The 24,193-nt window shown below is 45.2% G+C and overlaps 1 protein-coding gene across 2 annotated transcripts in view; it reads right to left on the bottom strand.

Annotated features, from left to right (window-relative positions):
* LOC128326562 (probable E3 ubiquitin-protein ligase HERC6) overlaps positions 1–14,583 on the bottom strand; it is a 43,436-nt gene extending 28,853 nt beyond the window's left edge. The window contains exons 1-5 of one of the 2 annotated variants that reach the window (XM_053253630.1): positions 14,162–14,583; positions 9,028–9,184; positions 2,033–2,109; positions 809–1,036; positions 528–622 (exon numbers count right to left, since the gene is read on the bottom strand). In XM_053253630.1, the coding sequence (XP_053109605.1) occupies positions 528–622; positions 809–1,036; positions 2,033–2,109; positions 9,028–9,184; positions 14,162–14,483 (879 nt within the window). In that variant the 5' untranslated portion in view covers positions 14,484–14,583. Of the gene's footprint in view, positions 1–527; positions 623–808; positions 1,037–2,032; positions 2,110–9,027; positions 9,185–13,177; positions 13,674–14,161 lie in introns of those variants that run through there. The other variant, XM_053253631.1, reaches the window with a different exon arrangement.
* Positions 14,584–24,193: the final 9,610 nt, after the last annotated feature.

Below are 24,193 nucleotides of genomic sequence, written 5' to 3'. Positions count from 1 at the left end.
CAATGGTCAGATGCAAGGTACGACCATCCAAAACTACAACAATAATCTCTAGTCTATAACCTTTTATGGCAGGAAGGAAAGAAACCCAGGCAGATACAAATGCTCAATATAGTTGATTCAGTTCAACCACTGTACTTTAAACCCTCAACACCCAATTGCCCTGATCGGACACAGGAAATATGTATCCAGAAAGACTTCTGCATGTATAACTGATACACGTCCATCCCAGGAGAACTGTAACATTTCAATTATCTCTTAGAGGTATAATAACTTGTGAAAACCATTTCCTAGCTTTAGGACGCAATCTGTTGTGAGCAACCTAGAAAAGGCACCTAATGCAGGAGGTGGTCAACCTGTGGTTCTCGAGCTGTTGCTGGACTACAGCTCCCATCATCCACAGCTGCCATTGTTATTTATTTTAGTACATTTGTATACTGCCCAAAACTCATGTCTCTGGGTGGTTTGTTGTCGTGGCCAAAAGTAGCTAGATAACCTCAGGCCAGCCATGCCTGATCTCTAAAGCATACCTCGGTGAGAACAGCAGTGTGCTCATCTCCACAGCTAATGTAGGTCACATCAAGGCTTCTCAGAGCAGCTACTGACATTGGTTTGAAGACTTGCTCTGTGGGAGAAACATACTGAGGTACTCTAGCTCAGTGGCTCCCAGCCTCGCATCCCACATTTTGTAGCCCAAGACGACCTGGGGTCCCAAGTTTGAGAACCCCTGATCTAACACACAAAAGGGAGGAGAGGAGAAACAGCCTTCAAGGTGGCAATATTTTCTTGAGGAATCCGAAGACAGACATACCTCTTGTGGGGGTCGGACTTAGACCCAGCTGATGTGCATGGTTCCTTCCCCAGCCATATGCGACTCCAGAAAGAGACAACGCAAAGCTATGCGCTCCGCCCGCAGAGACCTGAGCTAATGGGATGCCATCAAGAGCAGGAACATGCTGTGGTGTCGCCCGGGAAGAAACTTCTTTTCCAAGTCCCAGCTGGCCATGGGTATTCTGCCCCCATGAGAAGACTCTGCCATCTTTTTTTTTTTTTTTTTTAAAGGAAGACAGACAGACAGCACATTGTTAGAACATCCTCACCATTTGAAGAATGGCTTTGAAGTCTTCTACCTTGAGGGAATCTTTTCCCTGTCAACTTGTCTGAACGAGCCACTGCACGTTGGCTATGGACCCTCATTGGGCTGGTTCAGATGAACTTGAGCCCGCCATCCCTTTTACATGTGAGTAAAGGACATGCCGAGAATGTGTTGGCATGTTCTTGCGCGATGTTGGGGCAGGCATGTTAGAGATGAGGCTACAGCCTTATTGTGTGTAAAAGAGGTGGTGGGCTGAGGTTTATCTGAACCGGCCCAATGTGTTGCAGAGGATAGAGATTATATTCTGGTATATAGAATATACCATTCCTGCAGGGCCTCACCAATGATGACAACCAATGGTGAGGCCTACACCGCAGCCAAGACCAGCAGAGATGAACTAACAGTTTTTCATGGACATTTGTCCACCATTACTGATGATCAAGCTGAGGGACCCCAAGACCAGGCCTGGAGCCATAAGTGTTGCTATAAAATCAGAAATCATTCAATTGCAAATACTTAGAGTCAAATATGTTTCAAGTAATTTAATTGTATTAATTCTTAGTGAGGAACTGAGTTGGCTATTACCTGCACGCCTTACATTATAGTTTCACAAGGCAAAGGTATACATGATGATGATGATGATTTTAAAAAAGATTATGCTGAAGATTCAGGGATGGGGGCCTGGAATATTGTGGAGGGGGCCAGTTAGGGGTTCAAGAGGCTAACTTAGGGGTTCCAACTTTTGGATGTTGTTGGACTACAACTCCCATCATCCACAATCACAACTCCTTTTGGCCAATATGGCTGGGGATGATGAGAATGCTAGTCCAATCACATCTGGGGACCCAAGGCTGGGAACTCCCGGGATAGGCTGTAACCTTAAAGTTTTAGAAACCCACGATAGAGAAGAGGCCATTTCCAGTGAACAAAATAAATTACCTTTTGCCAGTGCTATTGAGTGATAGTTTCCACAAGCAACTTGGATTACTTTAAGCGTAGATAAACCATCTATTTTCCTATAGAAATACAGAGAACAGCAAGAAAAACTGTGTTTAGGTTTTGATGATGTTTTAAATGCATTATAGATAGGTCTTTATTTCCCCCACCCCACCCCCATCAGACAGTATGCTTAAGGTTGCAGCCTTATTGTGCTCATTGCTCTACCTTTTTGTTTCATTCACCTTCATTATTTATTTATTTAACATATTTTTATACCGCCCAAAACTCAGGTCTCTGGGCGGTTCACAACAAACAAATACCTGCCTTGCAAGGCAATCATTACGACAATTTTACACACACAGAACAAAATGCCGGGCTATACATTTCTCATCAGATGAAAAATAGCCGAGCTCTTCCTACGCAAAATTTCCTTATAGGAAAGGAAAGCTGGAAGGGCTTAAAGCACAGGCAACGCCTTCCTCCACCCCTTCTGCTTATCTTCAGTTCTCTGTCACTGCAGCTAATCTTCCCTATAGCAGGGGGGCGGGGGGGGGGAGAGAAAGGAACATTGGTGAAACTTACTATGGAGGATTCTTTCTCCTCAGTGTATGGAGGGCATCCCTTTAAAGTGGGTTGTGCAGTCCAGTTGCTCCCAACAGACAGGGCAGAATGCAAATCAGAGGCAGTCCCATGATGCCCGGTGAGCAGGCACCTCCCAGGTTCAGGACTGTGTAGCACATGAAAGGAGGAGCTTCAAAGGGAACACAGCCAACTTGCAACCATTATGATCAAAGATTAATAAACATGTACAAATTAAGACAAACTATATACAGTGTAAAAGACAAGAGAGGAAGTTCCCCTAGGAGTCCATTCATAATTCCTTGTAACCTCATCCATAAACCAGGGTGGCTCGGATACCCTCCATGAAGGAGAAAGAACCCTTCATGGTAAGATTTACCAATGTTGCTTCCTCCCTCAGGGTAGGAGGGTATCCCTTTAAGACAGGACGTACCAGAGCGGTGAGAAAAGTGGGAGGAACTGGTTTATGGCTGAGGAATGGACTACTTGCTGAAAAAAACAGTGCAGCCAAAAGCTCCTTGAGCTGTCTGATACACTTGCAGCTTGTAATGTCTGGAAGACCATGTCGCTGCTCTGCATATTTCTGAGATTGGTGCGTAGGCTGAAAAAGCTGCAGAAGTTGATGCACTCCTGGTTGAGTGGGCTGTGATACTTCCAGGAGAACAAAAAGAGAGGGATTCGTTGGCCATCATGACAGCAGGGAAGTGTAGCTTTAGAAACTTTAGTACCAACTGTAGAAGGATGAAGAGAGATAAAGAGAGAGTCCGACTGGTGAAATCCTTCGGTGCACCTGAGATAATTTTTAAAGCTCGCCTCAACCAAGTGTGTGCCAAATCTTTTCCTGAAGGTGTTTTGAAGAGGTACAAAATGAAGGGAGGTTGATGTCCTGGTTCCTAGGAAAAATGGCATTAACCTTAGGGCAAAATGTAGTGTCAGTCTTCAGGACCACCGAGTCAGGTTGAAAAAAGCAGAGCTGTTTACATACTGTCAGAGTGCCTAATTCAGAGACTCTATAAGCAAATGTTATGGCAACCAAAAATAGTACTTGTAGGAGAGTATCTTCAGTGGTACTGACTTGAGGCTCAAAAGGATGTTTAGTAAGAGCATTAAGGACTTTGTTTAGGTTCCATGAAGAGAACCTATGCACTGGTGTGGTGTGTGTGTGTCTGTAATGTTCAAGTGCCACACAGGAACCTCTTGAAGTGAGGATGAGAGGGCTAGAGGAACCTTGGAGGAGGAAGGGAGTACTGAGGCAAAGCTTGTCTTCGAAGGGTGCTCAACTTAAGACCCTTCTCTAGACCCAAATGCAAAAAGGAAAGCGCATGAGAAAAACTTGCCTTCAGTGGTTCAATATGGTGGGTTCTACTCCAGAGGAGGAATACCACCCTTGTTGTCTGGTAGATCCTCACTGCGGATGGACATCTGGAAGCTAGAATAGTGTCCTGGATAGCCTTAGAATAGCTCTTTAATACTAGGATCTGATGCGCAGCTTCCAAGTGTGAAGATGAAGCCACGAAGGATCTGGATGATGAATGGGTCCTCATGTGAGCAGATCTGGATGGTTTGGAAGAGGCAATGGTGGGATTGTGGTGAGGTCTAGGAGATCTGAGAACCAGGCCTTTCAGGGCCATTAAGATGACGTCTGCTTCCTCCTGTCTGCGTTTCTGAATTATTCTGGGAATCAGAGCAAACAGCGGGGAGGCTTAAAGGAGACCCTGAGGTCAGGCAGATGTGAAGGTATCTGCCTGTTCTGCTAGGCGGTACTGGTATCTGGAATAGAACCTGGGTGTTTGGTTGTTGGCTGGTACAGCCAAGAAATCCAGGATAGGGGGACTGAAACACTGGGCTATGTCCTTGAATACACTGGGATGAAGTCTCTACTCCACTTGATCCAGATTGTGGCAGCTCAACCAATCCACTGTGGTGTTGTGTTCTCGACTCAGATGACAGATGCTAGATGTTTTCCTGCCCATGCTAACAGAACACCAATTTCTTTAATCAGGGATTGTGATAGAGTCTCTCCCTGTCTGTTGATGTGGGCTTTGGTGGAGGTATTACCTGTGCATATCAAGACATGCTGACCTTCGACATGCTAGCCCACAACTCCAACCGGTTTATGTTGTAGGTCATTTCTGACAGACACCACAGCCCCTTGTGCCACTTAGGTGCAGCAATGAGCTCCCCATCCTGTTACCTGTATCAGTAGTGAGTTTGAAAATGGGGAGGCTCTTTGAGAGGGAGTCCATGAGATGGTTGTTGATGTCCCCAATCAAAGAGAGTGTTGTAGTGATGGGCGGGAGGGGGGGGATCGGAATTTTGATGTGAGCTTTTGCTGTGATTTGATCTTGATATGGAAGAAGGCGCCACTGGAGTGGTCTGGCGTGTCAACCATGGGACAGAGCCCAGGCACAAAACCATGGATCCCAGTAGTTGCATCACGGCCATCAGGTCTGCTAATGATTGAGATAGGACATTTTGGATTTGTGCCCAAATTCTGTTCCTTTGTTCCAGAGGTAGCGTATTTCCCACCAGATGTCTATTGTTACACCCAGGTGTGTACAGCTCTGAGAAGGGATAGTTGAACTCTTTGCCAGATTTACCAAAAGCTGTGGTTTGCAGGATCTAGATGGTGTGCTGAATGTCTGTCTCTGCCCCGTAGAAGAAACGAGATCTGATTAAAGGCCTGGAACAGGGATTCTTAATGCTGGGTCCCCAGATGTTATTGGACTTCATCTCCCATAATCCCCAACTAAAGGCCACTGGGGCTAGGGATTATGGGAGCTCAAGTCCAATAATATCTGGGGACCCAACATTGAGAATCCCTGGCCTAGAAGGTGCCTGTAGGCCACCAGCGTCACCATTACTTTTGTAAAAACCCTGGGTGCTGAGGAGAGTCCGAACAGTATGGCCGGATATTGCTATTGTTCCTGGGCATACGCAAAGCACAGGAAACGATGATGTGCAGGGATAATTAGAATACGGAGGAAAACCTCCATGAGGTCTGTTGATGTTAGAAATTCCCTGGGCTGAATGGTGCACACAGTTTCCATTCAGAATTTGCAGTTCTAAATGAACTTGTTGAGGTGCTTCAGGTCCAACACCACCTTCCAAAACCCATCCTTCTTTGGAACAAAAAAGAAAATTGAATAGGGGCCATGGCATCTTTCTATTAAGGGCACTGGCTCTATTGTCCTAATCTGTATCAGACGGTGGATGACTAGATTCCTTATTCAACCATGAAACTCACTGGGTGGCTCTGGGCCAGTCATGTATCTCTCAGCCTAACCTACCTCACAGGGTTGTTGTGAGGATAAAAATAAGCATGTACACTTATCTGAGCTCCTTGGAGGAAGAGAGGGATATACAGGTGAAACTCAGAAAATTAGAATATCGTGCAAAAGTCCATTAATTTCAGTAATGCAAATTAAAAGGTGAAACTGATATATGAGACAGACGCATTACATGCAAAGCGAGATAAGTCAAGCCTTAATTTGTTATAATTGTGATGATCATGGCGTACAGCTCATGAAAACCCCAATTCCACAATCTCAGAAAATTAGAATATTACATGGAACCAAGAAGACAAGGATTGAAGAATAGAACAATATCGGACCTCTGAAAAGTATAAGCATGCTTATGTATTCAGTACTTGGTTTGGGCCCCTTTTGCAGCAATTACTGCCTCAGTGTGGCGTGGCGTGGATGCTATCAGCCTGTGGCACTGATGAGGTATTATGGAAGACCAGGATGCTTCATTAGCGACCTTCAGCTCTTCTGCATTGTTTGGTCTCATGTCTCTCATCCTTCTCTTGGCAATGCCCCATAGATTCTCTATGGGGTCAGGTCAGGCGAGTTTGCTGGCCAATCAAGCACAGTACACTGTATACTTTTCAGAGGTCCGATGTTGTTCTATTCTTCAATCCTTGTCTTCTTGGTTCCATGTAATATTTTAATTTTCTGAGATTGTGGATTTGGGGTTTTCATGAGCTGTACGCCATGATCATCACAATTATAACAAATTAAGGCTTGACTTATCTCGCTTTGCATGTAATGCATCTGTCTCATATATCAGTTTCACCTTTTAATTTGCATTACTGAAATTAATGGACTTTTGCACGATATTCTAATTTTCCGAGTTTCACCTGTAAATGTAAAGAATGAATGAATGAATGAATCCCTGCTAACTTGGCAAAGAGGCACCTTTTAATGTGTTGATTCTCTTTATTTAGCAGGGGGAGAGTAATTGGCCCTATCCGCCCCCAGCACAGTACCTCCAGTGACTGTTGCTGGTGTCTATCTGATGTTTCTTTTTAGATTGTGAACCCTTTGGGGACAGGGATCCATCTTATTTATTTATTATTTCTCTGTGTAAACTGCCTTGAGCCATTTTTGGAAGAGGGGTATAGAAATCAAATGAATGAATGAATGAATGACTGCGTTCTTGCATGGGGTGTTGGACAGAAGTGCTCTGAAGACTCTGAAAGGCAATCGAAGGAGTACCCCTTCCTGATCATGGATAGAACCTGCTAATCCTGAGCAGACCTTTGCCATGATGGGAGAAGTTGAGGAGACTTCCCCCCACTGGAGGGGAGGGGTAGTCATTGCCGATTTTGTTTCTTGTTGGATCTGTTAAACTGAGAGTTGCCATAGGAACTGTTGGATTTGAGGTGTGGATCTGAATTGTCTGTGCCTGTGTCTGAGATTCTAAGTGGCCTGCCAGGAGGACTTGTTGGCTCAGTTGTCCCTGAGTCGAGAGGAACAATCCTGTTAGAACGAAACAAATTTTGATCGGTGGGGTAAGGCTTTCTATTGTCCGTTCTAACGGAAGGCACGGCTTTCTTTTTGTCCTTAGTCTCAATAAATACTTGGTCAAGAGACTCCCCAAAGGGCTTAGAACCCTTGAATGCCGATGTAGCCAAGCTGAGTTTGGACCTTGTATCTACATTCTGATTTTTTTTTAGCCAGAAACCTCTTATTGCTGCATCGGATGCCAAGACTTAAAGCCTACGGTTGCGTGGCCCCAGACAAAGCCTTTCCTCCTCCTCGCTGAGGGCTGGCCACTAGAGCATGTCTGGGGCTTGGGTTGTGCCCATGATCTGAGACCAGGCAAGGGACCACAGGTCTGCTCAGGCTTTTCAGCCATGATGGAGGATCGCGTGCACATTCTAGAATGATCCCTTTCACTTTCTCTGCCCCTTGATGAGAGTGAGGGATCTTCTGATTTAAAAAAAGCAACCTGGTCAGAATGTTCCATGGTTGAGGACAAAGAAAGAGTGTGTGTAAAAAGTGAGGAGAAGGGACAGATGAACAAAAAGATCAGATCAAGGTGGCTTAAAAAATTTTTTTTTAAGGGGACATAAAGAGAAAAAAGATTGAGAAATAGGAGAGAATGGTGGAGCTCTTCCAAAGCCCTGTTTCCAGGAGCTACACAGTCCTAGAACTGGGAAGTGCCTGTTCCCTGTGCACCATGGGACCGCCTCTGATTTCAATTCAGCCCCGTCTACTGGGAGCAACTGGACTGCACAACCCATCTTAAAGGGACACCCTCCTACACTGAGGGAGAAGATTAGCTACAACAGAGAACTGGAGATAAACATTAAACTTGCCTCATTGGGTTTTTGTTTGTTTGTTTGCTTTTGCCTGCAATGAAGGAACTTTCAAAACTGAGCTGCTTTTAAAGTGGTAAGCACAGGCTAGGTCTGAGACAGAGGAAAGATATCTTTTCAAGCAAGTAGTTCGCTCACTGACTTTGAGAAGCAGTTTGGTATATCAGCTAAGGCACTTCGCCAGGTTCACACAATGCGAGGTGCACCACCAGCATTTTGGAGTTGTGCCTGGAAGTGGGCTGGGAGTCCATGCAGTTGTTTTAAGCACTGGCAAAACCAGTGATGTTTCTAGCTTTTATCTATCTATCGAATTTGTACACTGCCTCAAACTTCCCTATCTGGGCAGTTAACAACAACATAAAACAAGTTAAAACATGCACAAAAATCTTTAAACAATTTAGGCAATCTAAAAATCAAACACAGGTTAAAACTTGAAGATTTAAAAAGCCGAAAAGGCTTGAGTGAAGAGGTGCGTTTTCAAGTGCTTTTAAAAAATTGTCAGAGGACCCAGTGCAAAAAACAGTTTGTGAAGGGGCCCCTCCTATGACAAATCAATGTTCCCCCATCCCTGCCAGGATTAGAAGAGTCTCTGTTGCTGTGTTACAGTGTGAGGCCCCCATACGTGTGGGGCCCTGGGCAACTAACCCCCCAGCCCCCCTTTCAAACAGTGGGTGAAACATTTCCATCATGCAGTCCCAGTTAGTCATATTTGGAACTAGCTTTTTAGTTCATCTCAACTCACATTTGCCCAGGTGCGGTCCAGCATCAAACCCTGGTTCCCAAGAAGTCAACTACTGATTCAAGGACTTACTTTGGAATTATACGCTCTCGAAGTTCTCCAGTGCCCAGCTGTCCAAAAGTGCCAGCTCCCCAGGAGAAAACCTTGCCATTGTTGCAGATAGCCAAGGAGTGTTCCTTTCCACAGCTCACATGGACAATATTTTGTGCTCCCTGAATTTGGATGGGCTCTTTCAGGGAGGAAGGATAGTGGAAAAATGCATTTGAGTAGCCATAAATATTGATTTTTATAGACATCAGAAGGCTGTGTGTATCTCCATCCTGTGTCTACTGCTGCATAGCATGGAAACTGACACAGGATTCAATTTCCAATGGAAGTTCAGCTATTTATATAGTTACCCAACCCAAATCTTATATCTGATTGCAAAAGAGCTGGAAAAGATCTGATCCTTAAGGACACATAATTGAAGCACCTGCAGGCGAGAGGGAAGTACTGGCAAACTTGGGGTATCCCACAGATAGGAAAAATCTGAAAACTCTCTCAAAACTGCCAAGATGTAACTCAGTGGAGCAGAATGTTCGTGGACTTGGGGGGCAGTTAACACACAATCAGGTGGGTGGCATTAATTGAACTCAGCAGTGAGGGGAAGGAAAGGAGGGCTTGAGCAGGACATTTCTCAGCTTGAAGAATACTCCCTCAAGACACTCATGGCCACTTCTGCTTCTGAAGGGGAAAGCAGTAGCACCTAAAACTTTCACCATGCTCAGGCAACACATGTGCACCGGGGATGTACTGCAACATTTTGTTGCGAGTCCATACTTGTTAAGGATATTTGCCACAAATCCTTCTTCCGCTAGTCACGAAGCAGGGCAACAAATTGCAAAGGTAGTGATATCACATACCAGCTATTCTACTGAGATTTTACTCTCACTAGGTAGATTTGGCCACCTGCTTTCACCCATCTACTTTCAGGGCAATTTCCACATTCCTAAAGTCTAGACATTCATCTTAAGAATTAAAAGGTGAAGTTCCCAGGATGCTGAATTCTGAATCCAAAAATCAGATTTTGCACATGCATGAAATTATTGGACATACACAATCCTGTCTTTGGCCTTTTCTCTTTTCATGAGAAAGTATGATTGAAATAAACGGATGCTTTCTTAATAGAGGCAGATTGCTGTTGGCACAGAGAATTCAGGAAGGCTCTCAGCAACTAGATAACTACTAATAATGTACTTTAAAAGAACAGCATTTGCAAGGTGTTCACATGTGCCTGCTTGTTGCCTTGACTGATCCTTGTGCACCTGTTTGATTTGCACTTTGAGGAGTTGCCAGTGGATGGCATTTGCCTGAAGCCCACTGACCCACTGGATGAGACACTTTACACCATGCAGTGTTTGGAGAAGATGGGTAGAGAAGACGGGGCAGAAGCTTTCTATGCCAACTTCTTGTAGAATTTACAGGTTCCAGCAAAGGACAGATGTCAAGTCACACTATCTCCAAAGTGACTTCTCTCCCTTGCTCCATTTTGCTCCTAGTCATGCAACTGAGGTAGTTTTCAAGACACACAAGTTAATCTTCCCACTTGGGAGACAGGAAAGCAGTCTCATTTCTGCATATCTCCTCTCGGCTTTGCAAGCATTCTGAAGGAGTCACACCAATAAAGACACCAACACCCAGATTTGTTTGCTTGGCTATATTTGCCCTCTCAGATACAAAATTTGATGCTCTTTGATGCTCCAGCCTACCCAATTCAGAATCCCAACCTTCCACTGACCTACAGCCACATCCTCATAAAGGCAAAACAAGTTTAGAAGGGGAAAAGAAAATGCAAGATGTTGGAAAAACTCTGGATTAAAGCTGTTAAAGAATTAATCTGTGTTAAATAATGATTTTGCTCATAGTGACACACTTTTGCAACCATGATGGTCTTCAGCAGTGGGTGATGCGAGTTGCAGGTCAACATCATCTGGAAACCCACAGGTTGACAGCCTCTGATGATGATGGACTACAACTCCCATCACACACTGCTGAAGACCATCCTGGCTGCAGACGATGGGAGTGGTAGTCCAACAGCTTTTGAGGAACCAAAGCTTGCAGCCCCTGGTATGCTGCTTCAGTTGGATATATCAAAGATTCTACTCTGCTCATAATATAAGATTTTTCAAGAGACACTTACTGAAAAAGCATACAGTACTGATGCAAAGGAAGTACAACCCACTGCTTTCATACCCTCACAAGCCATTCTTTTCCTGCTCTCCATATCAGCCTATGCCCAATGAATGCATCATGAGCAAGCACCCAGGGGCACCATTAGGCATGGGCCTGGGGTCCCAGATTGTGCGCCCACTCCCATAGAGGGCCCCAAGATGTTCCCCAAGGGAAAAGAGGCCCCCTTTTATATTTCCAGAATAGCTTGGCCTAGAGTTCTGAAACTGAGCACAGATGTAGGACAGGATAGCAGGACTCTGTGACCTGGTACTGAAGCAGATTGGTCAATCCATTGGTTTTTAAAGACTTTTTATGACCAGACAACATGCCCCACCCCCCACTTTGCCCAACCCTTTACATTCCTAGAATGGCATTACATTTCCAGAATGGCTGAGCTTAGAGTTCATATGTAGCCCAAGATGGCAGAACTCTTATTTTATTTCAAGGCAATTAGTTGATCTTGTGATTTTAATGGTTCTTTTCCTACTGCAGTAAAGCTGCCAGAAACCGTTATCTCTAACCATAGAGTACTTCACACCTAGTGAAAGTGGAACCAACCGCTACATCTCTGAACAAACAACATTTTGTTTTAGCACAAATGCACTATGCTCAAGTTGGTTTGTGTTCCAAAAGGTCTGCATGAAAACTGTGAAGCAAGGGGCATGTGTTGTGGCTTTCATTTATTTTCCTTACGAATGCACAATATGTCCAATTTGGTTTCGTGTTTGAACTGTGGAGCATGGGGCATGTATGGTCCTGTCCGGCCTCCCCCCGCAAGTGCACTATGGCCAAATCTGTGAATTTGTGGTGAATGATCAAGATGATGTATGAATCCTTTGAGGGTTGTGTAGTCCTCCCCTCCACCTCATCCACTCTGGCCCAGACCTGTGGGTTTGTGGTGAAATGTATAAACACACACACAGAGGGAATGCTAATTTTGCAGGGGGTCCTGTAAGCTAATTAGGTGGGCCCATGGACTAGAATTCCCTAGCTGCAAAACATCCCTATTTAAAAACTTAAATTTTAAGTTTGTCAGAATCCCAGGGGAGGAGGTGGGCTCCTAGCTGTTCTTGAACTCCAGAATGACTGGAGCAACCCCAAAAAGGTCAGCCTCAGGAACAGTCAGGGGAGGAGGTTAGCATGTCACCTGAGTCCTCATCCTGGCTTGCTGCATTTAGCCGGCACCCTCTCCTGGAGAACTCCTGGCTCCCATACTCAGAAGCAGCTCCTCCTCCTCAGCTAAATTGTCTTTAAATATTCCAGTGTAGATTTGACAGAGTTTAAAGCCTAATTCCAGCCCTGCCCCCTTCCTGTTTCCTGCCACACCCAACTTAGCAGTCTCTGGAGCTGTATTCCTGCAGCGCTCCCTGCCTTGCCCACCCCACCGGGATCCGACCAGCCTGGGCCCTTCTCATCCCTACTGCCCCCCCAAAGGGAACAAAAGCCCCACAGGAGAGATGCCACGCCCTTCTCCAGACTCCACAGGGCCACCCAAACGACCAGGTAACATGGCATCCCGACCAAGTTTTTTGGTTTTTAAAAAAAATTTAAGTCCCTATTTAAATAAACAAAGAAAAACGAGACTTCAACTACTGACTCAGCAGCGCTGCAGCAGGGAGAGAGAAACGAAAGTGTTTTCAAGAATGATTCGTCCTCATAAGCTGGGAGGACCGACGCAACCAGAAACGGAAACTGAAACTTAAGAGAGTGAAAGCGCATTCCATGATCTCTCCAGCTTATCGTCGTCCCTAGGAAAGGGACAGAGACCTTTTGTCTCTGACTGGATCACAAACGGGGAGGATTCAGCAGCCTCTGGCGCCCCACGCACTTTAGGAAGGAGGTTCTCCTACGCCCACATGCTTGCCCCCCTAACGGGGCAAAGCGCCGCTGGCGGGGTGGAGAGCGGCTTTCAGGAGAAACAGCGCCCCGGGGAAAACGGCCACCGGGTCTGAATCAGCCCTCCAGACTGCTGCTAGTTCCAAGAGTGACAAGAGAACGGAGATGCACTTACGCATCTTCGTAGTCGCGTCTAGTGCGGCCCCCTCCACGCCCAAGATCTTTCCAAATCGCCCACATACACGCTCCGGATTAGTGCGTCGTGAGAACCACCAACCAGATCAGAAAAACCGAGACTTGGTAGCTCGCTTATCTAGGGAGGGGAAGGAACCGTAGCGAGCAGTCCTCATGACTCCTGTCTGACTCTCCGCCCAGCACCTCTTTTCGCCGCTCAGACACAGAGAGGCTCCCGAGGCCATCCAGACGTTTCATCACCGTCATACCCGCTTTACCAGGGATCTTTGCAAGATTGTAGTCTCACGCACTACTCGGGAATGAGTCTCACTGTTTACGAATATTAGGGCTTCAGCCTTCAGAATACCCCCTAACAGGATTGTACGGCGGAGAGCTCCGCTATTATCTAAACGCCCATCTTAGCAGCTGGCCGAAAGGAGCAGCGGAGAGGAAAGGAGATTTCATCCAGATTTCATCCAAATGCAAAATGCGAGGAAGAATGGAGAGAAAGGGGGCCTTGTTCTTCCACAGGGGGCAGAACAGACCTTGAGTTGCCGTTATGCTTGGATGGGGCGTCGTGAAGACGCTTTCCAAGTTGGGGGGCGCGCACGCGTGTCTATGAGGAAAGATCCGGCTCTCACGGATGTGTTCGCCACCGAGGTTTTTTCCCCTCTAAGAGAGGATGGGTGGATACTCCCTTAACTTCACCCTGCATGCCTCCCTACAACACCGCCCCCCCCCCGCCTAAATTCCTCTCCCGGAAAAGAGTCGAGTTGCGACGGCTGCAAGAAAGGAACGCTACTGACGGCCATCAGTCCCTAGATGTAGCTGGACTACAACGCCCATCATCCCCAGTCGCAATGGCCGGGGGGGGGGATGCCTAGGTAGACGCCCTAGGGGAGCCTGGGTAAAGGCAGAAACCGCCCCCGCCCGCCCGGTCCGATCCCCTCGAAGACCTCGACCCCGCTCGCTGCTCCAGCCCTACCTGGCACGTAACTGCGCTGCCGCCCCTCGAGGAGCCTCCGGCCCAGCTGCCCCAGGGCGTTGTCTCCGCAAGAAGCGACGGTGCCGTCGGTGAAGAGCAGCAGCGTGTGCCGCTCTCCGCAAGCCACAAGCCGCACTTCGTGGTGGCCCCCGGCTGCAAGTTCTGGACCCCGACGGAAGGGAGCCGAGGCCGCCGCCTCCTCCTCGCCCAGCCCCAGCTGCCCGCAGGAGCCGTCTCCCCAGCAGTAGAGCACGCTCTTGCCGCCGCCGCTGCCGCCTGCCTTCCTCGACGCCCAGATCCCCTCTAGCCCTGCAAAGGCCATTTCCCAGGCAGCCAATTCCACCGGGCTCTCGTATAGGACCCGCTCAGCTGGAGGACTCAGCAGTCAGCAGCACCCTCCAGACAACTCCGCCCCTTCCAGAGAGCCCCGCCCACAAAGGGCTGCCGCCTTTTTGATCAGGCAGGGCGTCTGTGACCCGCAGGAGACAAACAAAAGGGGAAACTTTTCTCATCACTGCACCCATTTCGGGGGGGGAGGGTAGCTTTACCTGCTGAATATCCGAGGCAAAACTTGAGGACCAGCTTCTCATTTATTTAAGCGGGGAGGAGAGGAAATACGCTTGGACTTGGTGGTGGTGTGGGGAGGATACGAGTTGTTTGGCGAGGGAAAGAGTTCAGATACTTCAAATACTTACGGGAACATCTGCGCACCCGTTCAGGCAGTTAAAAATGCACGTGTTTGGTTTTTTTAAGGTTGTTGCTTTAGTTGGCCTTTTTATTTCCTTACAAGGCTCCTCAGCTGCCCACAAGGCACAAGTTCAACGAGTGAAGCAATTCCTACAGTGTTGCAGGTTGTCGGTGTATTGATGAGTCCTACCAGTTGGATTTCTGCCTGTTCAAGAAACCTTGTTAGGAAGGGGGGGCAAGCCTATGTCTTCACAGAAAACAGCTTTTATTTTATTTTATTTATTAATGTATAATCCCCTGCTAATCCCCTGCTAACTGGGCAAAGAGGCACCTTTTACCGTGGTGATTCTCTTTATTTAGCAGGGGGAGAGTAACTGGCCCTATTCACCTCCAGCACAGTACTTCCAGTGACTGTTGCTGGTGTGTGTGTCTTAAGTTTCTTTTTAGAATGTGAGCCCTTTGGGGACAGGGAGCCATCTTATTTGTTTGTTATTTCTCTTTGTAAACCACCCTGAGCCATTTTTGGAAGGGTGGTATAGAAATTGAATTATTATTATTATTATTATTAATTAATCCCTACAACAACATTAGCAGATAAGTATTCTTAAATCCACACTGCTTTTGATGATCTGATGAAGTAGCTTGCCTAAGGCAAGCATGAATTGTTCCTTTGCTAAGCAGGGTCCACTCTGGTTGCATTTGAATGAGAGACCACATGTGTGAGCCCTGTAAGAAATTCCCCTTCGGGGCTGGGGCTGGAAAGAGCACCTGCATGCTTGCATGCAGAAGGTTCCAAGTTCCCTTCCTGGCATCTTCAGATAGGTCTGAGAGAGACTCCTGACTGTACCCTTAGAGAAGCTTCTGCCAGTCTGGGTAGACATTACTGAGCTAGACGGACCAATGGTCTGATTCAGTATATGGCTATGACTTTGGATCCCAGTGTGCTTGGACTAAACTCCCATTGTCCTCTGCCACAATGGAAGTTAGGTGGAAGTGGTAGTCCCACCTCACCTGGTGGGAATTGGGAATCCAAGGCTAGTATACTAGTACTAGTGAGCCCATGACAGAGATGAGATTAAAACCAGAGACTTCTTCGTTTCTCAAGGAAGCCTTTTACTCATTACGGTACAGCAGTTCAACTCTGTCAACAGGAGACAATGCAGAAACAAGACTTGACCATTGTAGTGCTTTGGGTGGTGTTCCCCGCCCCACCCAAATGACAGAGGCAAGGACAGAAGGTCTTGTTCTTTCAAACTCAGGCCTTCTTGTGCAGGGGGGAAATGTGTTTTCTGAGCTCAGATGTAGCCTTTCCCTCCTCTTTATGTAACTTCCGCTAAAATGATAATATGATCAAAAAGAAGAAAAAAGGGGAGAAACAAGAAAAACACATAATCAATAACATACTATATGAATAATATATCACCTTAAAAAAAAAAGACCCTTCTTCTAATGATGATTTCTTCGAAGCAAAAAAAGTTCATTAAAATTTGACCAGATTTCTGAAAACTCCTCTTCTTTACCATTTCGTCAGGGAAAAAAAACTCCAGTTCAAAAGTAGACAGGGTACACATATCAGTTATCTGAAGTTGTAAATCAGGAGTATATTTGTCCTTCATAATTTGGTCCTTCCCGTTTATTTTTAATTACCTGGCAATTTTTACCAAATGCTTCTTTTGCTATCACTCATAATAGAGAGAAACAAACGGTCCAGCATTATTATGCCTGTGCCACAGGCAGAAGTGGTGAAGTTGATTGATGATATTGCACCTTATTTGTGAGGCATAAGAGGGTTGAGGATGAGTAAGAGTAGCTTACAATCAGCCTGCAATGTAGGGGAGCGTTGTTCTTCCCATATTGCAGGCTGGGGGCTTGTGACAATCCTCCAGGACAAGGGTTCCAAATCTTTAGTACCTAGATTTTGTTGGACTACAAATCCCATCATCCATTGTGGCTGGGGATGATGGGGTTTGTAGTGCAACAAATCTGAGGACCCAAGGTTGGGAGTCTCTGCTGTAATTTAATGTTAGTTAGTTAGTTAGTTAGTTAATTAATTTAATGTTATTAAATTACAATAATGTAATGTGATTAACTGTTAACACCCCCATATTGCACTCATAGGGCTTTTGTGACCCCCACCAAGTGACATGAACTTAACATTGGGGGGCTTACAGGCCTTCTATCCGGTATCTCTTTCATTTGACATCTCTCGACTTTACTTATTGCACGGTCAAAAATTAATCTGCAGCTCAGCTAATATAAAAACTACCATGGAGCTCTCTTTTTCTTCTCCCCCCTGCCTTGCAAGGGACCCATGTGTCCTACCTAGCACTGGAGTCAGCTCTGACTGGCAAGTGATGTGGCAAAGATGACAAGCAGCATGATCTGTGTGCTGCAGGGGATGGAGGTGGCACTGTGTCATCTCAGGTGCTGGGGGCAGGTCAGGGGGCTGGCTGTGGTACCTAATAAACTTTGCAGAATGCACTCTCATCTTCATACTGTTACAAATGGCAGACATTGGGGTTTTAACATCATGCCCTATATTCCCCCTTTCCCCATTTTGTTCAGCGTCCAGTCTGATGAAGAGTTCTGTTGAACTTGAAAGGTTGCTCATGAATTGGTGACATTTGGTCCTAACAAAGGTATTGCCACACTGTGGGTTTAATTTTGGATCTTCTTCTATTGGGCCAACGTGACCACCTATGACTGCTGTACCAGCAGACATCAGCAGCGCATTCATATATTATTCCAATGCTGCCAAATTCCTGGAACAAAGATAAAGAACAGGGAATCACGGATCACCAGTCAATGAATACATGTGAAAAATATGCAGAATACACATGTAAAGGGTTAAAAAAAAAATACTCCAAGCATAATCTGATCCACAAACCGCAAAAGGCATCAACAATACAGAGACATGTAAATGCAAAAAATGTGGGCTAATGGAAAGCTCCACAAACTCACAGATATTCTTAACAGAAGCTGATGTAATGCTTGTAGTGCCAAATTGCTTGAAGTAAATCCTCATAGGTGAGAGGAAATTGTCCTGAACGAGAAACTTGACAGACTTCCTAGGTAAAAGTCAGTTTCGAAATAGTCTTCATCAGAAGTCCCAATAATCTGCACATCAATCAAACAAAATGATAATACACCGACAGTACAAAGTAAACAATGAAAATGTGTCAAAATAAAAACAACAACCCCAAAACCTTCTATCCGGAATAGCCTTGCCTCTTGGAGCAGCACAGTTACAGCACAGTCACTGAATTGAGCCAATATTGACAGGACAGAGTAGCTAGTGGTGTTGATGCCTTTTTGGCCAGTAGGGCTGGGAAGTTCAAAGCTCATGTACTTTCCCCAACAAAAACTGGCTCAAGATATACGATGCCACCTTTATTTAAAACGTGCCTCTCCAGCATTCTGCTGCTCAGGGTGGCACACCATAAAAATGCAACCATTAAAAAATGAATTATAGTTGAACAAACAAAGACAGACAGGCAGCATGATAAAGTGACAGGCAACATCGGGGGTGGGGTGGGGGGGAACTGAAACTGATTTTAAAAACTGGAAACCTGATTAAAACGAGTTTTAAAACACTTCTTGTACAAGGAGAGGTTTCAGATGATTTTAAAAACTTGTCAAGAAGGGAGACTGACATGGCACTTCGAGGAGGGCATTCCAAAGATGGGGGCCATACTGAAAAGGCCCTGTCCCTGGTCCCCACCAAACACATTTATGTCACTGGCTGAGCCCTGACAAATTAATATGGGCTAATGCAATCCTTTGAGGATGCCATGGACAGCCAGGAAAACAAACAAACGGGTTATAGAACAAATCAAACCAAATTTTTCACTTGAGGCACAAATGACCAGGCTCAAACTATCATACTTCGGACACATTATACAAAGACCCAGCTCCCTTGAGAAGTCCGTAATGCTGGGAAAAGTTGAAGGAAAGAGAAGAAGAAGACGACCAGCAGCAAAGTGGACAGACTCGATTACGACAAAAATGAATGCACCACTGAGAGACCTTAAAGGCCAAGTTGAAGACAGATCATCCTGGAGAGAATCTATGTGGTCGCTAAGAGTCGACACCAACTTGACGGCACTTAATCAATCATCAATGCAATCCACCCCAGTCCCAAGCTGTAGTTCCTCTCTGGAACTGGTCCTCCAAGTAACAATGCAATGTATATATTTACATATGTATGTATGTATTGTTTACATTTATATCCCACTCTTTCTCCAAGGTGCCCAGAGCAATGCAGGAAAGGAAAGGAAAGGTTGTGCTGTTGAGTCGGTGTCAAATCCTGGGGACCACAGAGCCCTGTGGTTGTCTTTGGTAGAATACAGGAGGGGTTTACCATTGCCATCTCCTGTGCAGTAGGAGATGATGCCTTTCAGCATCTTCCTATATCGCTGCTGCCCAATATAGGTGTTTCACATAGTCTGGGAAACATACAAGAGGGGATTTGAACCGGCAACCTCTGGCTTACTAATCAAGTCATTTCCCCACTGCGCCATTAGGTGGCAATGTACATGATTATATCTATCCTCACCAACAAGTCTGTGGACTAGGTCAGGCTGAAAGATCAGTAACTGGCCCAGAGTCACCCAGTGATTTTTATGGTTGAATGGGGATTTGAACTCGGATCTCCCTGCCTCTGATCTAAAACTCTAACCACTACACCATGCTGCCACTCACTGAAACATCAGCTCCATAGTTCCTACATAGGCAGGACAGGCCTACCAGCAGCCAGGGTGCACTGGGGCTGAGATTAATATTCTTTAGCAGGATTGGAGCAAAGAGAAAATAGTTTTGGGGCATTCAGCGTAGCTGGCACAGGAGAGAAAGGGCTGCATTTTGCATCTGGCTGGAAAAATGAGTAGTGGCCGTGATGTCAGTGGACACTGCTTGCTTATTTTGGAACTATGCTGGTTTCCAGAGAAGTGCTCCCTGCCTCTGCTCAGCTGTGCATAGTTGAACATGAACAGATGTTATGGAAGGCACCATCAGTGATCATGCATTCTAAAAGAAACTATGCTCTGGGGTGCTTTTTTCAGAATTTTCACTGTGTGGGAAAGTAGGAAGCATGTAATATCTTGTTTTATCAGGAACTGCAGCCACAAAATCTTGTACTGTGTACTGTAAACCATGATGCGAAGGCCAATGCAATTTGTATGATTAATTTCTGTTCTTGACATTCCTTGGTAGACTCCTGGTGGGGTGGGGTGGGGTTGTAGCAATGTACAATGTAGTAAAACTGAATCTCTTTTCTTTGGATTTGAAATGTGCCAAGTAACTGTTGGTATCCAGTTCATGGTATGAACCTAGGAAGCTGCTGTATTTTTATACAACAAATGTTTATATACCGCTTTTCAACAAAAGTTCCCAAAGCAGTTTACATAGATATAAATAAAAATGGCTCCCTGTCCCCAAAGGGCTCACAATCTAAAACAAAACAACAACAACAACATAAGATAGACACCAGCAACAGCCACTGGAGGGATGCTGTGCTGGGGATGGATAGGGCCAGTTGCTCTCCCCCTGCTAAATAAAGAGAATCACCACTTTGAAAAGGTGCCTCTTTGCTCAGCAGGGGAACAGCATAGGAAGTTGCTGTATTTTGAGGCTGACCATTGGTCAACCTAGCTCAGTACAGTCAGCTCTGCCTTGTAGCAACTTTCCAGGGCTTCAGATTGGTGCATTTCCTACCTGAAGATGTTAGGAACAGAACCTGAGATCCTCTATGTGTAAAATATGTGCTCTACTGTAGAGCTCTGGCTATTTGTGGTGTAGTGGTTAGAGTGGTGTAGTGGTTAGAGTGTTGGATTATAACCGAGGAGATCTGTGTTCAAATCCCTATTCATCCGTGAAACTCACTGGGTGACTCTGGAACAGTCACTTACCTCTCAGCCTAACCTACCTCACAGGCTTGTTGTGAGGATAAACATAACCATGTACACCACTCTGGGTTCCTTGGAAGAAGAATGAGATATAAATGTACAAATAAAATAAAAGTATTTCCAAAATGAAGAATAGTTTTGTTCTATGCTATCCTGAGAACTCAGGGCTGCTAACAGCAGTTTAATTGTGCATAACTGCACATTTGGTTCACTGTCTTTAAAAAGACTCTGAGTTTAAAAACAACAACAACTATATAGATGGATTCAGGAGGGAATAATAGAAAACAGTAGATCCCAACCTGGGGTCCACCAGATGTTGCTGATCTGCGGCTACAATTTATTGTGGCTGGGGATGATGGGAGTTGTAGTTCAGCAACATCTGGAGGAAGTTGGGAACCACTGGTGTAAAATATCAGTCTCAGCCACAGAGATAAGAAAGACATCATTGTTTTTTCTTCATAATCACAACAAACAATTTTCCTGTCCAGGAACGGGGCTTTTGAAGCCCTTTAACTCACATCTCCTCCGGAATGGAGGGGATGAATTCACATATCGGCTAGATTTACCCTGAAGTCCCTGTGAGTTATTGGGGAGCAGTTCACACACAATCCGGGTTTTGCACTGTGCATTAGAGTGTAACCCTATTTATATCCAGGGTTAAAAAATCCACTTTTTGTGTCACGTTTTTGGGGACAACTTTGAGTTCGCAGTAAAGCCTCCCCTTAAACCTGCGGCAAAACCTACTGTGCGTAAAAGCCCCAGGTAAGGGAGGGCACAAAGAAGGGGCCACTTGGAGCTGATCCAGAAGCAAGGGTGCCAATGATTTGGTGACACCACTTCTACACAATGAAATTACAGTGGTTTCTTGGAAGACGGTTGCAGTTTTCAAAGCGGTCCACAATACGAATAAAGCAACAATTAAAATGAATCTTGATGAAAGCAGTTTAATGTAAAATGAAACTTAGCAATTAAACAAAATTAAGTGAAACTTCAAATAGCAGCAGATACCCAACTATAGCACCGTATGAAAGGACCAAGACTGTCAGGTCAAGTGAAAAGGCACAAGTTCTAAGTGATGTTTCCCAGCCCTTCCCACTGGCTACTGTGTCTGTCACCGTGTGATGTCATAAAGAGACATGGCAGATAAGGGCTGGAACCGAACTAGAGAGGAAAGAGACAGGTGAAACAGGTAGGAGTGACAGGAGGCCTGGGAGGAGGAGGAGGGACCAAAAAATGGGGGTCATGGGAAAGAAACTGTTGAGAGATGGCAATTCACTGGACATACAGAAAGGAAAGGAGAAATCACGCTCACCTGGCCCCTGGAGTTCTTGATTCCTTAAAGTATTGCAAGGCTTAAAATAAGGTGAGAATAGTCCCGCAATTCTCTAAGAACATGTATGTCATGGGAGCCTATTCATTTTGGACGTGCCATCCATCATTTGGTGGGATTGAGACAGAAGCGCCCCATAGGACTTGGATAATAGGCCAGTTATGCTATGATTAAATCTCAAACTATAAAGGTAAAAAATAGTTAGGAATTGTACCTTTAAGTTAAGATGCTACTTCAAATAGTGTACTCTAGGAATATGCAGAAATGTTGTGAAGGTGTTTATGTAATTGCACGACCCCAAGATACCTCTTCTGGAACTTTCCCAGACAGCAGGTGAGTTCAAATTTACTGTGAGTTCACATTTTCTCCTTTCCCTTCCTTTTCTTTTCTGACTCCTACTATCCCCACACTTTCTACAGGATCCCTCCTGAGACAAATGTCCAAACAAACAAACTGAAAAAAGATTACTGCATAGAATTGAACAGGAACTTTGTCAAAAGCTTTTTGAAAGTCAAATATACTATGTCAACTGGATCACCTTTGTCCACATGGCTAACTAATATTTTTTTAGCCACCCCATAATAAATTATTCTCTGGGCAATTAACACCACAACAGTAAAAAGCATCCAATAAAACAAGACAAACCAATTACAATACAAAATACAATGCAAAACATTTTTAGAACTTTTTAAAAAATCAATTTTAAAAAGCCTGAGTGAACAGAAAGGTCTTCTTCACCTGGCATCTCAAAAAGAACAAAGTGATGACTCCACATGAGCCTCACTGGGGAGGCTTTTCCATAGACAGGAAAGGTTTACCATCAGAAAGGTTCTCTCCCTAGTAACCACTCCCCTCACCTCCTTTGGCACGGGCACTTGGAGCAGGGCCTTTGAAGAAGTTAAGGTCCAAGTCAGGACATATGGGGCAAGGTGCTATCTCAGGTAACCCGTTCCCAAATATTTTAGGGCTTTAAAGGCTAAAACCAGAACTTTGAATTGAGCCCAGAAATGCTGAACTTTGAAATGAGCCCAGACACTGCTGAACTAAAACTCCCATCATCCTCAGCCACAACGGCCTTCAGTCCAACAACATCTGGGAAGCCAAGTCTAAAGTCATTTTAAGTTCCTGTTCTTTTGTGCCTTGCCCACCAGGTGTCAGCAGAGGGCCACTCCAGGTTTTGCTTGCTTTGGCTCAGCTGGCCATCAAGGGGATGTTAAAAGTGTCTTCAGGTGAGTAGTGCAAAGCTTCAGTGGCCTATTCGGATGTGGTCTGATCCAGCCCAAACTGAACTGCTGTCTGGTTGAGACTTGAGCCCAAATTGAATTGGGTCAGCCCTATTTAGGTAGGCCACTAAAGCTTCACTTCAGCCTGACCTTCAGGATTGGAGCTGAACTTAAGGACAGCCCTGCTGGATCAGGCCCAAGGCCTCTGTAGTCCAGCATCCTGTTTCACACAATGGCCCACCAGATGCCTCTGAAAAGCCCACAGGCAAGAGATGAAGGTGTGCCCTCTCTCCTGCTGCTGCTGCTCCCCTGCAATTGGTATTTAGAGGCATCTTGCCTCTGAGGCTGGAGGTGGGCTATAGAGCAATGTAAAAGACCGGGGTGGGGGTGGGGGTGGGGGGGGGAAGACTAATATAATCCTATATATTTCTAAAAACTATGAGTATGGATATGAATGGGTATAAGTTCTACATAGACCAGCTTAACAATTAAAATCATTATTGAAAATTCTATCTATCTATCTAGATCTATCTATCTATCTATCTATCTATCTATCTATCAACATCTTCATACATATACCAATAAAATATTGTAAAAGTATCCCAAAATATGTGATATTGTGCTCACAAATAAGCTAAAATCTTCTTAAAACCTTGTCAAATTCAGTGCTGTGTTGCCAAGTAAATAGAAGTCTTCTTAAAGTCTTGTCAAGTAAGTCATACACGTTTTGACTTTAATGTCTTTCTCAGTGACTTTATCATATGTTATCCTGAGGGCATAATGCCTCCAGACTTCAAGTTCTCCTTCTCACTTAGTGGCACATTCTTCTACATGTAAGGCTCTTGTTATAAAAGTCAAAAAGTCAAACTACATTAGCTTAAAATGCAAC

This window comes from Hemicordylus capensis, chromosome 5 (assembly GCF_027244095.1).
Source record: "Hemicordylus capensis ecotype Gifberg chromosome 5, rHemCap1.1.pri, whole genome shotgun sequence".
NCBI lineage: Eukaryota > Metazoa > Chordata > Lepidosauria > Squamata > Cordylidae > Hemicordylus > Hemicordylus capensis.
This window is presented reverse-complemented; position numbering and strand designations above follow the sequence as displayed.